The 17,083-nt window shown below is 34.7% G+C and overlaps 3 protein-coding genes across 9 annotated transcripts; 2 read left to right on the plus strand and 1 right to left on the minus strand.

Moving 5' to 3' along the window:
• Window positions 1-345: 345 nt before the first annotated feature.
• Ac13e (Adenylyl cyclase 13E) lies at window positions 346-7,583 on the minus strand. Of its 2 annotated transcripts, XM_076776994.1 has the most exons (9): window positions 7,277-7,583; window positions 6,560-6,859; window positions 5,697-6,487; window positions 5,022-5,522; window positions 4,688-4,942; window positions 4,159-4,610; window positions 3,922-4,077; window positions 3,607-3,806; window positions 346-3,523 (listed from the first exon to the last, which is right to left on the minus strand). In XM_076776994.1, exons 2-9 carry the CDS (start codon window positions 6,838-6,840, stop codon window positions 1,840-1,842), a joined length of 4,320 nt encoding a protein of 1,439 aa, XP_076633109.1. In that variant the 5' UTR covers window positions 6,841-6,859; window positions 7,277-7,583; the 3' UTR covers window positions 346-1,839. The 2 variants fall into 2 exon arrangements, with proteins under 2 accessions (XP_076633109.1, XP_076633108.1); XM_076776993.1 differs by having other exon boundaries at window positions 5,022-6,487.
• Window positions 7,584-7,704: 121 nt separating this feature from the next.
• LOC143347639 (tRNA methyltransferase 10 homolog A) lies at window positions 7,705-9,718 on the plus strand. 6 transcript variants are annotated; one of them, XM_076777010.1, is made up of 6 exons: window positions 7,705-7,838; window positions 7,936-8,356; window positions 8,478-8,787; window positions 8,898-9,044; window positions 9,101-9,206; window positions 9,265-9,718. In XM_076777010.1, exons 2-6 carry the CDS (start codon window positions 8,169-8,171, stop codon window positions 9,411-9,413), a joined length of 900 nt encoding a protein of 299 aa, XP_076633125.1. In that variant the 5' UTR covers window positions 7,705-7,838; window positions 7,936-8,168; the 3' UTR covers window positions 9,414-9,718. The 6 variants fall into 6 exon arrangements, with proteins under 6 accessions (XP_076633125.1, XP_076633126.1, XP_076633124.1 ...); XM_076777011.1 differs by having other exon boundaries at window positions 7,730-7,829; XM_076777009.1 differs by having other exon boundaries at window positions 7,750-7,856.
• Window positions 9,719-9,782: 64 nt separating this feature from the next.
• LOC143347636 (putative cytochrome P450 6a14) lies at window positions 9,783-13,347 on the plus strand. Its single transcript, XM_076777004.1, has 6 exons — window positions 9,783-10,078; window positions 10,758-11,106; window positions 11,802-12,327; window positions 12,471-12,689; window positions 12,774-13,025; window positions 13,116-13,347. The coding sequence occupies exons 2-6, from the start codon at window positions 10,771-10,773 to the stop codon at window positions 13,280-13,282; spliced, it is 1,500 nt and encodes a 499-aa protein (XP_076633119.1). The 5' UTR covers window positions 9,783-10,078; window positions 10,758-10,770; the 3' UTR covers window positions 13,283-13,347.
• The last annotated feature ends 3,736 nt before the right edge of the window (window positions 13,348-17,083 follow it).

Consider the following 17,083-nt stretch of genomic DNA (forward strand, 5'->3'; position numbering starts at 1 on the left):
TTTTTTTCTTTTTATATATCTTTATATATATCTTTTTACCGATATTTAAAAAAAAAAGATAAATATTAGGTACAAAATGGCGGAATGATAATTCGTGAAAAGAGACTTTATTATTCAAACGGTAATCATTGATGTAACCCTGAAGCAATATTACAATAAAATTCCAATAATTGTTTTCTATCATACGTTCAACTAGAACAGAATGTAAACTTTATATGGAATTATTGAGTACCATGTTTTCGAGAATTATAAAAACCTTAAAACAGGTTTTTTACAGTGTAATCTTGACCGTGCGATAAGTCAATAGAAAATAATCCGGAGTCATATTTACTTAATTAGAGTTTATAATTGTAACAGAGTTAGACGAGAGTTTCGATTATAATTTACTGGTCAATTAAGTCTTAAAGAGTGTTCTACTAAGAGCACCTTATGGTATGAATCTATCGAGGATTTTACTGATATTTCTGAGATGTAAATCTAAGATCAAATACTGATACTCTGTAAATATTTCATTCTACTGCGTATTTTTATCATACATTACAACTAGGATTACAAGGAGCTTGAAATCTCTTGTAAGGATTGGCGATGGAAACGTACGTATCGAGTACTCGTTTCAAAATCGAAACGTTCAAATTTCAATGCTGTGATTACCGATTTTTCGAATTTTATTATAAATATTAAATCTCGTATACCTTTATTTATAATAAGTATAAAATAAAAATAATAAAAAAGAAGTATGGAATCAGCAGAAATTAAAATCGTTATTATTGTTTCCAAATTTTAATTGAATACGTTGTCCTAATGATGAAAACAGTAAGAAATATAATTTTATGTAATTTGTTCGATACACAAATTGTAAAAATGTTTTACTTCAAACATTATAAACATTATACAAAATCATTATAAGATATAAATGTAAAAGATTACGTCAACTCACGTTTCCGAAGCAATAATTTATTCCACATCAATTATCATTGATTCTTCTACAAAATTTAAAACTTATTGATTGTTCCAACATTAATTGTTTGTAAAAAAAAAAAATAAAAATGTAACATTCTACAGAATATCACCGTTTGATCTTTAAAGTCATTCTTAGAAATTTCGATAGAAATCCTCGATTCACCAACCATGTGAATCACTATGAAATTCAAAGCGATTTAATACGTTTCCAAATCCAGTTTACTATACAAATAATTCTGATTACTTATTAGCATTAGAACAGAAGAAACACGTGGACCATATAATCTTGCACGAACCGGAAGAATTAACGAAAGAAAATATCAGAAAGCTTTTCATGCACCAGATAACTAACAGTTATCGAATAAGTCACATGTTTACTAGGAACTGTCGACGATGACCAAGTTGGTCATGTATTCGTTCATTCGCATCGTTCATTCATACAGAAAGTACACAAACACCAGAGACGCGTACTACTCGTCTCGATGGATGTTTCGCCTAGATTCTTCGTAATAATATTTAAGGGAAATTTCTTAATTTCAAATCAATCTAATTTTGTAACTTTAAACTTTGTACTTTATAAAGATAGGTTTTGGTAGGTTTCGCATCTGATGCTCTTAAATTACGTAAAAAAATACAGTGAACATTTCATTAAGAATAAATATCTTTAATGAGCGAGCAATTGAAGAATAAGGTACTTTTGGTTTTTACTTGCAACATTGACGGATACGTTCACCGCAAATTCATACAATTCATTACGAGATCGAAATATCGCTAGAAGCCTAATCCAGAAAAGATCGTACGCTCAATAATGGTAACGTACAATCGAATAAATTCGTAGGCAAATCGGTTTGGCTTGATCGTTAGGCGCTCGAAACGTTTTTAAGTGCATGTCGTCGTTGTATCGATATCGTCCTTTTTCCCTACTAATAAAAACACATCCATATTATCTTTTCCTTTGACATAGACTTGACCACGTGGTTCAAATTCGTATCGTTCCGAGAGAACATCCAAAACATTCTTGGCCACCTGTATTCTTCCAGCTACTCCGGTAGAATCCATTCTAGACGCTATATTCACAGCATCGCCCCAAATATCGTAGTATAATTTCGTAGCACCGATTACACCGGCGGTGACATCGCCATAATTGAAACCGATCCTTAAGATCAGTTTAAAACCTAACAAATCTCTGTTGAAGTCATATATTACTTTATGCATGGCCATAGCAAAATCTATCAATTGAAAAAGATGCGCTTGTTTATGTTCACTTTGTTGCCTAACTTGCGGATTTAAGCCGCTCGCTGCCATAAACGTGCTACCAATAGTTTTGATCTTCTCCACGTTTGAGAATTCCGACTTTTCTAACAACTCGTCGAAATCTCCGATAAGTTCATTGAGCACACGTAGATACTCTTTACCGCCCAAGTAAGACTCGTCATAGAGTTCATTGAAATTCACTATACTCGCAAATATAATTCCTACAGCCTTGTGATTTTGCGAATACTTGGCGGTCGTTTTTAACTGATCAGCAACATATTTCGGTATAATATTATGTAAAAGCCAGTCGGCTTGGTTTTTCATCGATTGCACGCGACTTTTATCCCGTGCCGCTACAGCATTCCCGTGGAAGCTTAACCGATAACTGATCTCAAACTCGCGATTCAAAAACCAAACTAGCAACAGTAGAAGTATCATATCTAAAAAAATCTCAGAACTGTACAATCTTTCGTTGTATCTGATTTCTGCTTCTCGTTGTCTCGTGAGAATAGCTTTCGTCGCGAAGGTTAATGCATAAGTGGTAGTATCGTTGAACATTTGTTTCGCAGCACTTTCGTTGGATCGATTCGTAATTAAATCGGTGCCGCGTTGATTTATCAAGGATCGTGGATAATGTATCGAGTTGTTAGCGAGTTGGTTACCGAGATGTTCTTGATTATACGATGTATGATTCATTACAAGACATAGAAATAGTACACCCATAAACGTCACCAAGAAATTCTTCATCCAGCAATTTAGTTGTGTGAAATTACAAAAATGGACTAAACCAACCAAGATCAAGTAACCGTAATAGTATTCGAAATTTTTCAAATTATGCAAGTTGCTACAGGAATAATTGAAAAGAATAGACGTGATCGGTAAACCAACGAGAATCGCGCCGCAAGTATGCCAAGGATACCATTGCGAAAAGAATTTAAATACTTGTTGTATAAACGTTGCGTGAACCATGTTCGGATATAAAAGTTGACGAACGCAAAGCGACACGGCTATAATTTGGATTGTAATAGCACACACGGAGAAGATTATATAGTATAATGTCGGCTCGCAAAGTAAAAAAAGTGAAACCGTAACGGCAGTGTATACCAACGCCGATATTAAAATATCAAAATACGTATTGAACCTCGAAGTAGCTAAAGTAGGTGGGTTACCGCTGATACACTCGCTGACCTTATGAGCATTCTCTCTGTATTCCTTTTCCATTTCTTTGTTCTTGAAGAAAAGAGTCACGCTTGATAGTGGCGGTTTCACGAAGTACGAGCGTTGAGAACTTACGTTATCTTGAACACACCTTCGAGGAAAATAAAAATCGTATGAAATTACGCGCCACATTCTTTAAAATGCATAAAACGTAGTTACGTTTGATTTATTCACCTGATTAATTGTAGATCAGATTGTTTTCTTAACTTATGAAAACATGCACCAAAAGTATCCGTGACTGCTGGGGGAAACGGATAGGGAGGTATTGAAGACGACGGCTCGTGAATAGAGTTCAACGTCGAACTAGAAGTATAATAGCCACTCACTCTGTGCGCTAATAAGTCTCCTTGAGCCATACCATTCATCAAAAATAACTAAAACGTGAAAATAAACTGCAGGAGGAAAAGACGTATGCCGACATTGTAGGTGAATGAAATTTTAACGGTAAGATAGCCTTGTAATGTGACCGTATCATGTTTCTTGCAATACCTGCTGCTGTATACTGCTACGTCTGCTGTTACTTCTGATTCCAGAATCTTTTCTACTGCACATAGAAGAGGCACGACTGAGTGGCTCTTGACCAGACAATAAAGGACTAGAAGGTATAGGGTTTGGATCCATTTCTATGTCGTTTTGGGACGTATTCTACAATTAAATACAACTTATATACAAATGAGACAATACGGTTGAATGTTAAAACGAGAATTTTCTATCGACGTGATTGACCTGCCTAAATCCATTGCGATCTTCAAACGATTGAAATTCAGTTTTCGATCGTTCGATAATAATTGCTTTGGCTTGTTCCATTTCAAGCGGAGTCATTTCTTCAGTGGTTCGTTGTCGTTGCAAGTATTTCCACGGCTTGTTCCTCAATTTTTTCTTTCCATAACTAGCAACAGATATCGGACTTTTATTCACATTTTCTTTTCCATCTGCAGTGTCAGTATCTCCATTTTCTGAGTCTAAAATACTCGGCAGAGAGTTTGCTTTCATTCTATAATTACTTGCATTAGTGACCATGTGAAGATAATGATATTTCGACTTAGATTGACTATTGCAAGAGGCCAAACGGTGACGCGACTGCATTAGAGGCGATATACTTTTTGGAGATGTTATATTTGCTATGAATTGGTTGGCGAAATCCGATTTTCGACCTTTGATGAAATAAGTCTTAATACCTGACATAGAAAAATAATATATAACGAATATTCTTTTATTATATTTCATTATAATTGAATGTACACAATTTACATACCATTTATCAGATCCCCTTCTTCTGTAATATACTGATCATTGAGAAAACTCAACGTATTTTCACTTAAATGAACTCTTCCTGGTTTCCCTGTACTTTCTAATTTATTTGCCAGTGTCACGTCATTAGACCATACATCAAATTTAAATCTTTTAGTACCTACAATTCCACAGAGAACAGTTCCAGTGTGTACTCCAACTCGCATATTAACACCCTCTCTTCTTTCAATATCAAACTGTTTTATAGCTTCTATCATAGCTGAACACATATAGATTACTTTTTATTTGTATGCCACCTTTTTACAACATAACGATTAAAAAAAAAAAGGATAAATTACCTAATCCCATTTCAATACAACATTTTGCATGATCTGATCTTGGCTCTGGACATCCACTTACACAATAATAACAATCTCCCAATGTGGAAATTTTTTCACATCCGTGATGTTCACATAAATCATCGAATCTTTCGAAAAGATCATTTAAAATGCCTACCAATTCTTCTGCAGTCTTATTTGAACTCATTCGTGTAAACCCAACAATATCGGCAAATAGAATACTAACGTTATCCATTGAATGCATATTGAATGGCCGAAATAGTGAACGTATATCTGTATTATTGGATGGTATTGATCCTTTTTTTAAAGAATCTTCACGCTCCCTTTCACGCTCACTTTCTTCCATTAACCAGTCAGCAACTTTGGGTGGCATCACCGAATGAATCATTTTTTCTTTAAGTTGCTTCTCCATTTCTAGTTGACGTCGCACCAGCAAGGACTGTCCAACTTTCATAAATGTACCACGCATTCTTACAAAAGTCATTATTAAAATATGTATACCTATCAGGTGAATGCAGATTTGCATTAAAATCCTTATTCCAAGGCTCGTAGAAAAATAATTATCATCCGAAAACGATCGGTTAGATATGTTACTACTTAAGAAATAGTTTGACGTTTCGTCATTTTTATGGATCAACGCACTTTCCCCCAATACTGAGGTTGTATTGTTTATACCTTTGGAAATTAAGTCGTTCGATGAAGCATTTATAGTGGAATTAACATTAGCTATCGTTGATATTATACTAGAATTCAAGTTTTTGAAAACATTTGCATCATTCAAAACTCCAGACAATCTATCCATCATAGTCTCATAGTTGGATGACCTCAGTCCAAATGCAGATAACAGTTTTGATTCCTGAGAATATGGTACGGGTATCACACTTTCTGTTGTATATTCGTTGTCATTGTGCATCATGTTTAAAAGTTGACTGTCATTGAAATATCTCAACGAAGAGTATGCAGCTGCTGATATTTTGGTATAATCTAGCACTGTATCGTTTCCTGTAGAATTATTTGATAAACTATGTTCACTAAAAAACTTTTCTCTCGCAGTTTTTGTACCATATAGGTAGGCAGTCAAAAATTCAAATAGAAAGGAATAGACTGTTGATATCCCCACACAAACATACAGTGGCATTGGCAACACAGTGTAAATCAATAATAAAATTTCAGAACATAGTGCAAAATGCCCAACTAGAGTTAAGCCATCTATGTAGGGTGGTACTATTGCGAGAAAAAGTAAGGACAGAATGCAAAGCATAGATGCAATTGCTAATGAAATTGGTAGTAGATAGGTTTTGTAATAATCTGTATGTGTTAAATACAAAACCATTGATACCATTGCTCCGACAGTTATGAAAACTGCTGCTATAGCTGGCCATGTTGTGGTATTATTTTCTGTTCCAATTATAACAAAATATGCCAACCATGATAGAGAAATCAATAATATATATGTTAGGGCATATCTAAAATAATAAAAATTAATATAATATCTAAAACATAAATTAAATAAATATTATTTATTTTTTTATTATTACCGGAATCTTAATCTAATTTGTGGAAAGGCACTTCTTTTAAATTGTTCTTCAAGTATTTCTGAATCAAATTTAGGATTCCACCAAGATCTTGGTGCTGCACGTTCAAATGGTACTGGAAGGCTAATTCCACAACATCCGAGCCCTTGACCGCTATGTGCCAAATAGGTTTGTATATATGGTGCTAAAGATATATGAATTTCATCTGCTCCATCTTCACTGTTATCCTTAGCTCTTGTAAAACTAACGGATGAGCTTCGCTTTCGATTTGAAGGAGGAGTCATATTTAATTTTCAAATAATACTAAAATTAAAAATTACTTAAGTTTATATCGATTCTACAGTGAAGCAAGAGTAGATATAAATGTTTTATATAGTAATATAAAAAAGAAAATAAAAATAAATTATACAAAGGTATATTCTACAAAAATTATTTTGATGCACTTAATGCAAAATAATAATATCAAATAATGATACTATTAATAAGTGTTACAATCACTTTGGAATTATTATTTCTCATTTATATTTTACAGAAAAAGTAAAAATTATAATCGATACACAACTTATCCAATTATTAAGAGAGTGGTTATTGAACACTAATTTAAAAATGACAGCAAGTTTCTTAGCTTAATCTGCAAAGCATAATACTGCGATAAAAACAAAATATGCAGTTGAACACTATAATTTATTAGTAAAGGAAACTTCTAATTAATTAATTCACCTCGATCACTGGCGAAATCGCCACAAAACTAAGAAAATCATCCTCCCTGCTGACATCGGAGATTCTTCATGCAATCAGCTTGCTCCGAAAAATGTCATTTTGATTTCTGTCCTGTTTGCGTAGCGTTTCCAAAGTTTGCGAGGGAAAAATACTGTCTCGTACACAAAAACTTAGACCGAGTTCGTTGTGATGCGTTTACAATTATATATTATTAAAAATGATCATTCGGACGTTTCGAATTTTCTTTCCTATAATGCACCATAACCATAGCCATCTTGCATCTGTCGATGACAGCGCCCAGGAATAGAAAGTTCATACGTTAAAATTAGAGGGCCTCAATCAGAGGGGCGCGAACTTCGTTCTTAACTGCGATTGGTTAACAATTGTCGAGTGAAGTGAGTCAAGAATTTACTGCAGTACCACCATAAGGTACTAAACAATTAGATTCATTTTTTTACAAATTTAGCTTACTTGTGGTAGAGCTGTAGTCTGAAGTGATATAAATAAATAAGTAAACAAAGTATGCAACTATGAATTTGGAAATCATTTTCTCGTATGTACGGTAATAAATGTTGAAAACGTAATCATGTAGATTTACATTATATATTCCTAATATTTTGTTGAAACGGCTAAAACTAGTAATATAAATGATATTGCAGTATTTGTTGCACTTCGAGTTAAAGTCCCGAACTACTTTAACCTTCCCTTAGTCGTGCAAATGAGTTCACCATAACATATTACGTTATGAGTAACGTGTTATGCTACGCTGTGGCACGCGGCACGTGTCGTTGAATGGCACATTACTGAATTACAAGTGCCTCTGGATGTCCAACCGTCTTAAACATGAGAAAGAGTTTCTTATTTATTTAAGTTGATAAAAATTCATAAGAATATGGAGAATGAAAAGGCAAATAATATTGAGACATCAGAAAATGATACACAACATATAAACATATGTAATCAAAAAACTTTTTATAATTCCAATAAAAAATTACTACAATTAAATCCAAATATAAGTAAACGTCAATTAAAAAAAGTGAGAAAAAGGGAAAAATGGTTGGAAAGAAAGGATGAGAAAAGGTTTTTTATCTGTTAATTCTTTAATAAATATTCAGAAATACGTTGATATTATATAATTATAACTTTATGTAAATTTGACAATGACTATAATTTATGTTTAACAATTGAAATGTTTAAATAGATTAAAGGAACGAGAAAAAGCAAGGCAAAAACGAGCATTTGCACGTGCAAACAACATAGACCTTGGACCATCTAGAAAAGCTTTAAAAAAAAGTACAATGGCAGATAGTAGTTGTAAAGTTGGTGTGACTATCGATATGTCTTTTGATGATCTAATGATCGATAAGGATATTGCAAAATTAACTAAACAAATACTAAGATGTTATACTTTAAATAGAAGGGCCAATGCACCAATGCAATTTTCCCTTACTGGTTTTAATGGAAAATCAAGAAGTCATATGCAGAAGCATAATGGGTATGAACATTGGGATGTATGTAATTATTTTGAATGTACTTGTTGATTCATTAAAAGATATTCAAAATGTTTTCAAAATATAACTATTATAGTTCACATTTAGCAATGTAAAAATAAATTTTATAGGTAAAATTTCACACCGAATCATATTTAGATGTTTATCAGAAAGAAAAAATCATATATCTTACTAGTGAATCAGAAGATATTATTGATCATCTGGAACATGATCGTGTGTATGTTATAGGTGGTCTTGTTGATCATAATAGTCATAAGGTAAGCTAGCTCTTTCGATTTGTATAAATCTTCTGATACAACATTTACATTTTTAGGGTCACTGTCATAAAATAGCTGTAGAGGCTGGAGTAAGGCATGGCCGATTACCTCTAGACAAATTCTTACAAATGAAGGCAAGAAAGGTTTTAACTGTTGATCATGGTATGTGTTATTTAAATGCAAACTTTATAATCAAATATAATGCACACAAATTTTTCAGTGTTCGAAATTTTGCTTAGAGTTAGCGAAGGAAGAACATGGCAAGATGCATTTTTGCAGGTACTACCAGAAAGAAAAAATGCTCAACCTATTGTATCATTAGAAGAAAACAAAGACACAGCAAATACTTGCATTGTAAGTCAAACTTAATTTTCTTGGTATTGTATTGTATATAATTTTGTGACAGAAAATTCTTACATTCGTCATCTTTATGTTGTTATCATATTGTATGTATTTAACAATGCAATATATTTTTAAAATATGTTTACATTGATTCATATATATGTATGTATAATACTAGAAATAAATAATATATAAATGCAAAGAATGTTAACAAGGAAATACGATTTTAGTTTTAAATATATTATGTATTATATGTATAGAAAAATATAATTTACATAATAATGTAAATGATTTAAAATTTAAGGACTGAGAATGAAATGTAGTTAATTCGATTCGTGAAGTTAAAAGTTCATTACGCGAGATACAACATTAGAATTAACAAAGAACGCGTTTTCAAGTAGTTGATTGTGAGTAACAAATTCGACAAAAAAATGTTTTATCATTTTTGGTTGATTAAATTGAAAAAAACACGAGCATTGTGGGATTAATAATTGATTGATACTGGAATATACGGAAATTACATCAGCAAATCAACACGCAGATTAACTTATCCTTCGAGTTTTTATCTCATATTCTTCATGACTGATGGTATCTGTAACATGAAACGCTTGTCACGATTCAGACACGGTTCACGTTTCACCGTGAGATGCTACAAACCGAGCGACTCTCAATATTTTGACAACTTATTGCGTGTGAGTATTTTGTTGAAAGTTAGTGGAGAAAATTTTGTTGAAAAGTTTGTGCAAATGAGTACCTGTGCGTGTAATGATATAACAACTACTTTGAACATTATTGCGTCGACGTAGAAAGATCGTGTATATGTGCAAATTATTTGTTGAATTTATAATATTAATATGCAACGATTCAGACCCGAAGCGTTACCAATTTAGAAATATTCCCAGTTATGTACCAGATATACGTAAAATATTTACCAAATTTCATCATATTCGATTAATCTTAAAAAATTTACAAGTGTGCAAAAAGAAATTTTTCTTGTTATAGATACGAGACCTTGTATATTTATAGGCATTGTATATTGTACATTTTAATCTCTATAACGTATAATTACAACAAAGCTTTTAAAATTTGAGTAAACAACCAAACATAGTATGACGTACTAGATAACGATAACGGGATTATACATAGCCATAATTACGCACTGAATAGTGACACAGAACATAATATATGTAATAAAATTTGATTTCAGGGGTATATATATACTGTTCTGATATTTGATTAATTTGGACAATACAATATTTATTTCAAGTTTAAATGTCAAAACAAAACTGAAGACTGTATCATTTAAAAAATTATTATTAACGGTTTTGATGTCGTGTATCAGTAACTATTTTCAATTATTATTCTCCTTAGAAAAACTAACAACATGGCAGACGGTTTTTTAATATTATGCACCATTGCTATAACACTTCTCACGCTTTACTACTATTATACTTCGACCTATGATTTCTGGAAAAAACGTGGTATACCCGGACCACAGCCCTCAATTATTTTCGGTAATTTCGGATCTCTGATAAGTAGAAAAATATCGTTTAGCAGTTACGTAAAGAAATTATACGACGAATACAAACACGAACCAGTGTTCGGAATATTTCAAGGAAGTACTCCTATTCTCGTCGTTAATGATTTAAACCTTAGTAAGGATGTTCTTATCAGAGACTTCTCTCTTTTTGCACACCGAGGGATTCCTATATTTCCAAAGGTACGAATAAATAAGTTTAATTCACGAAAAATAACTTTAAAAATTAACGAGGTACGCACCGAGTTCTGTCTTGATGCAACTTCGTTGTTGCATTCTAGTTTCTTGAATTTCGGGCAAAAATAATGTAAAATAATATCGTTTCTATTGGACAGTTAAGGCAAACAATTATTATAGCATTTGAATAATTAAAAATGCAAATTGTTACATTGGGAAGCCATTTCTGGGAAAAATTTTAATGGGAGATTCTAGAAGCTAAAATAAGACGAAAATCAAAAATACCAATTTGTTGATCGAGGTTTCGTTAAAAAAAGTTATTAACATTTAAAGTTACGCCTGTAGAACGGCAATCTGCGAACAGTTGCGTACGCGTGATAATGGTTCTTACTCAGAAAACTGTAATCACAGACGAGGTATACCTCGGATGGTTACGTGCTGTAAGGCTGTCGATACGTCGGTAAGTAGAGTACCACTACTACAGGTGGATCTTTAAACGTTAATAACTTTTTAACGAAGCCTCAATCAACAAATTGATATTCTTGATTTTCGTCTTATTTTGGCTTCTAGAATTTATTATTCTATATTTTTGATTCATTTTTTGGTATTAAATCATGTTGCTGTTTGTACCACCAGACACCTTGTATAATAACAAACTATTCCAAAATAAATATGTATACTAATCACAAATCTATTCGTAGATCGATCCATTTACAGAACATCTTTTCGTATTAGAACCCCAAAGATGGCGACCATTGAGGGCAAAGCTCTCGCCTGTGTTCACGACCGGCAAACTCAAAGAAATGTTTCCCCTCATAATAGAATGTGCAAAACATTTGGAAGAATATCTGGACAAAGTGGTAAAAAACGGAGAGCTTATAGAATGTCGCGAATTGGCAGCGAAATACACGACCGACGTGATCGGTAGCTGTGCTTTTGGAATTGAAATGAATGTCTTTAAAGACAAAGATAGCGAATTTCGACGAATAGGCAAACAAATGTTTACTCCTTCTCTACGACAAGTGGCTCAAGATCTCTGCAGACAATTTCTACCGAGATTGTACAATATAATTGGCCACCTGTTGCAACCGAAAGAAGTTGCTAAATTCTTTACGAATGCGATCGTAGGCACGATGAAATACAGAAAAGAAAACAATATCGTTCGGCCTGATTTCGTTAATGTGTTGATGGAACTTAAAGAAAATCCAGAAAAGTTGGAAAACCTTGGTAAGTGATTTTAAACTCTTTAGCAGCTTTTAATATCTGATTTTGTCTAATAAAAAAAAACTTGTTATTACTTATCAAATTTAGCGAGACATTAATATATCTTACGATCGGTTTTGTTATACGAATTGTATTGTTTTTTACAGAATTTACGGACCAGTTGCTCACTTCGCAAGCATTTATCTTTTTCCTAGCTGGATTTGAAACTTCCTCGTCAACGATGGGCTTTGCGCTTTACGAATTAGCGCAGAATCCGCACATACAGGACAAGTTACGAGCAGAAATCAGAGAAAACAGTACGCAGAATGATCAATTGACATACAATCAAGTGAAAGAAATGAAATATCTGGATGCAGTGTTTCGAGGTGCATACCCCCAATAAATTCTAATCGATCAAAAAAATGAGTATTTTACTTATTATTTTCAATAAATTATTTCTTTTCGTATAGAGACACTGAGAAAGTACTCAATACTGGCAATGTTGATGAGACAAGTATCCGAAGATTACACATTTAAAGGGACAAAAATTACAATTCCAAAAGATACGTTAATTTGGATACCAGTATATGCGATTCAACATGACCCCGATATTTATCCAAATCCAGAAACTTTTAACCCTGAAAGATTTACAAATGAAGCTATTGAGAATAGACATCCTATGAGTTTCCTATCTTTCGGTGACGGACCTAGGAACTGTATAGGTACGTATATGAAATATATTCTAACTGCTAGCAAAATTAACGTTTCATTATCTGTGTTTCTACATACCATGTTGAATCACCTGTTTTCAGGTGCCCGTTTTGCGCATTATCAAAGTAAGATTGGACTTATCACGATTCTTCGAAATCATAGAGTCGATGTTTGTGAAAAAACGACGATTCCATTCGAGAGTGACCCCCGAAATTTCTTGCTAACGCTTAAAGGTGGAGTAACTTTGAAAGTAACGGAAGTACAATGATTTTTATAAATTTTTCATCTTACAACTCAATAAATAGACAAAATTATATAAATATGAATATGTATGTTATTTATTGTTATAATAATTTAGATGTTACCAATATTTTGTATAAAATTTATTCGAATCGTTTACCAACTATCATGACGTCAGTTACCCGCCAATGAAACATTCCTTGATTTCAAATTCCAATAAGAGACTTAATACTTTGACTTTGGAATTATATTGATGGATGACGATATAATGTACAAATTAAATATAACTCATATTTTTGTCGATTTATAATAGCAGATGATAAGATTCTTGAATTTGTTAACATTATTCACTTCGATGATTACATGCAAATTATTTACAACTTTAACTAGTCAAAGAATCGTGAATGTGAGTCTTTCTTGCTTTCGAAAGAGCTGAAATCCGATTTGTGTCAACCTGCATACGATTTTGAGCCTCAACTGCCCAAGCATTTTTATTTCCCAACCCATGTATACCTATTACACATAAACGAGGTAAAGAATAGACCTATCGTTAGTAGGATGAACGCTATCGCTGTACCACGAGTGTCTTATAACATGAGATACACTCTTCCAAAGTGGAACAAAATGTTAAAAAGATCATACATCAAATAGTAAGGGGATCCTCGTAAGAAAGCTTTAATCTTCGTAATAGTTTTAATGGGTCGATGATCAACAATGATTATGGTCACTAGTGGTCAACAGTGAGGTTGACATCAAGGTCAGCAGTCCAGTGAAGATCCAGAAATGGTCAAGAGGTGGGATCAATCGAAATAGTATTGTTCTTTAGACCAAGCGGTTCGTAACTCTTCACGTTGACACTGTCTCCCCACTCTTCGACTTCCCCACTCGAAGACTACCGCTGGACAAAATCTTCAGTACCCCTGGAGCATCCAGGGGAATCGGGTCTCGCGGGCCTACGCCAGGCCATTCGTGGCGCGCTGACCACTGGGGGGACCAGGAGTGACCAGGACTGACCAGGAGTGACCAGGACTGACCAGAACTGACCACTACTGACCAGTGCTGACCAGTGCAGATCCGAATACTGACCACTACTGACCACTACTGACCAGTGCCGGACCGTGATGGCCACTGGTAAGAACTATTTAAAATTGCTCTCCCCTCTCCTATTCTATCGTTTGATTTTGCCACGCTTGCCTAACTAATATGAATATTTTCTTACTTTACAGCTGGCCCAGTGGTAACTATCCTATGTACTGACAACAAGTTGTAAGTCCACTCCACTTATTTGTATTTTATTATTTTTATTTCTTTGTTTGATGTGAATTCAATTTTATTTATCTATCTGATTTTATTTGGTTATTATGAATGTTCCTTTTCTCTATGTCTACTTTTATATTGTTTGTCGAATTTATGTTATTGCTTTGATATGTATAATATTGTAGGATATAATAATGTATGTTCAATCATATACTATATTTGTTTCTATACAATTTCATGAATTTTTATTACATTGATTAGAATAAGATTTTTGTTTTTACGTTCTTGCTCGAATTCTCGTAATATTCTGCGGAGGTACTTTGATTCTTTCATTTCGTTTGATTGTTTGGTATCTCGATCTAAGTTTCTTTTGAAAATTCTTTCAACTCTCTTCGTTGGTTGTGCATCTTTCATTGGTTGCACTTTCGTTTGTTTCTTCTTTGACCAACGATCGTTGATCACAGAAAATCTTTATTAATGGAGGGTGGTTGGGAATCGGTTAGGGTTAGGGTTAGGGTTACGGTTAGGGTATCAAATGTTCGTTTTGATATGTACAACATTGTGTCGATGCATATACCATATTTGTTTCGATGATACTGACTAATATAAGATTTTTATTTTTATGTTTCAGCTTCAATTCTTGTAATATGTTGCTTAATTTCCTTCCATATCTCACTAATATAAATATTACTTTTGATTTCAGTTTAAATTTAGATTAATCGCAAGGACATCGAGGGAGTACGCCACAACCGCCGAGGGACTTCTAATTCCAAGTTGATTAGTCTTAAGCTTCGTCGCGAATCTTAAAATTAACGTCGAAGGTTTCTTTAATATATGTATCTCCGCGTCTGTACCAAGCAATTATTCAATAAGTAGCTTCTCTCTCGCTCGTTCCCTCGTTCGTAGCTTCGGTCACCGCTGTTTCATCGATTGAAACATGTGATCGGCCGTGTATCTGGTCCGAAAGATCTAATCGCCTTCCCTTGGTAAGCTTGATTGAGGGAAAACGGCACTTCGCTGGAAGGTGTGGAGTTTCCGTATTCTGCGGAAACGCATACCTTCCAGCGGAAGTCGACTCTGTCTCAGGTACTCTCTCTTTGTCAGACAGCCTAAGTCGGGTCCTTCGGGCTCCCGGCGGGTTGCGTTGGAGAAATGGAGACCTTGATTCGGAGTTGCAGTTCTCTGTTTTCTTGTTGAGATCGAGTTAGCAAGGGCAGTAGGTTCGATCCTCGGATCCGCTGCACGGTTCAGCGTCGCGCCGCGTCGAGTCGCGTATCCCACGATTTAGCTTCATCCCTTTTTTTAACCACATAATTGCTTGGTACAAGGAACTTTGTTTCCTTCTATCGTCCGAATTTTAGCTTCAACTTGACTAGACTTGAGCTTCGACGTTAATTTTAAGTCCCTATTATATGCGTCTCCCAATGTTGCCAAGTAATTATTTAACAAGTAGCTTCTCTCGACTCGTTCTCTCGTTCCTTGCTTCGGTCACCACTGTTTCGTCGAACGAAACATGTGATCGGCTGTCCAGTTTGTCCGAAAGATCTAGTCGCCTGCCAATGATAGATCGATTTCTAGAAATAGAAATCAATCTACCAAGGGTAGTGTCGATTCGATCCTCGGATCTGCTGCACGGTTCAGCATCGCGTCGCGTCGCGTCTCCAACAATTTAGCTTCATCCCTTTTTAAACAAAATAATTGCTTGGTACCATTAATTTAGACTTAAGTCTTTAGTGTAGCCGCGTGTTCTGCCAAGTAATTATGTAACAAGTAGCTTCTCTTTCACTCGTCTCCCGTCCTCTCCGATCACCACTGCTTCCATGTAGAAAGCAAGTGATCGGCCGATTAGCTGGTCCGAAGGGTCAGTTGCCGTCCTCTAGTGAGACGATCCAAGGAAAAGGGTGTTTCGGCCGCAGAGGGGATCAGGGACTGTTCCTGTCTGCGGTAGCCCCGACTCAGGATCCCTCTCTCTGTCAGACATCCCGAGTTGGGTCCATTTGGCTCCCAACAGGCTGCTTGGGGGAAATGGGGAACCCGTGTCGGGTGCGTCGATTCCCTTCCCCTTCGATCGGACTTGCCAAGAGGCAACGAGCTGACCCTTCTGACCTCGCTATTCGGTTCGCGTCTCTCGTTCCTTGCACCATTGCATGGTGCATCGCGTCGTATCGCGTCGCGTCGCGTCTCCAACAATTTAGCTTCATCCCTTTTTAAACAAAATAATTTCTTGGCATGACTAATCTAGTTTCTAAGGATGTAAAAGGGAGATCGATGGAACTTGGATTCCATCTATCTCCTTTCGGGTCTCCACTCGCAGCAACCTCCACGTGGTGAGACCTGGTAATCGGTGTTACCCACGATAGAAAAGCTTTTTTATCGTGGGTAACACCGAGCTAATGGCTGCGAATTTAGAATTGTTTCTTGATATAATAAACGAATTTAGATTTATAGTTAGGCAGATGTTTAGTTAGGCATTATGTTAGGCAGGTTATTTTTATTTGAAGATAAATTCTTTTGAAAACTCTTTCAACTCTCTTCGTTGGTTGTGCGTCTTTCATTGGTTGCACTTTCGTTT

The sequence above is a fragment of the Colletes latitarsis genome, chromosome 11 (genome assembly GCF_051014445.1).
Source record: "Colletes latitarsis isolate SP2378_abdomen chromosome 11, iyColLati1, whole genome shotgun sequence".
NCBI classification, from domain to species: domain Eukaryota; kingdom Metazoa; phylum Arthropoda; class Insecta; order Hymenoptera; family Colletidae; genus Colletes; species Colletes latitarsis.

Coding starts and splice junctions, on each gene's coding strand:
- LOC143347636 (XM_076777004.1), top strand. CDS start 10,771: ATGGCAGACGGTTTTTTAATATTATGCACCATTGCTATAACACTTCTC. Junction 12,328..12,470: donor AGAAAAGTTGGAAAACCTTG/GTAAGTGATTTT, acceptor TGTTTTTTACAG/AATTTACGGACCAGTTGCTC. Junction 12,690..12,773: donor TCTGGATGCAGTGTTTCGAG/GTGCATACCCCC, acceptor CTTTTCGTATAG/AGACACTGAGAAAGTACTCA.
- LOC143347639 (XM_076777010.1), top strand. CDS start 8,169: ATGGAGAATGAAAAGGCAAATAATATTGAGACATCAGAAAATGATACA. Junction 9,045..9,100: donor TTGATCATAATAGTCATAAG/GTAAGCTAGCTC, acceptor TTACATTTTTAG/GGTCACTGTCATAAAATAGC. Junction 9,207..9,264: donor GGTTTTAACTGTTGATCATG/GTATGTGTTATT, acceptor CAAATTTTTCAG/TGTTCGAAATTTTGCTTAGA.
- Ac13e (XM_076776993.1), bottom strand. CDS start 6,840: ATGACTCCTCCTTCAAATCGAAAGCGAAGCTCATCCGTTAGTTTTACA. Junction 6,488..6,559: donor CAAATTAGATTAAGATTCCG/GTAATAATAAAA, acceptor TTATTATTTTAG/ATATGCCCTAACATATATAT. Junction 3,807..3,921: donor GTAGCAGTATACAGCAGCAG/GTATTGCAAGAA, acceptor TTCACGTTTTAG/TTATTTTTGATGAATGGTAT.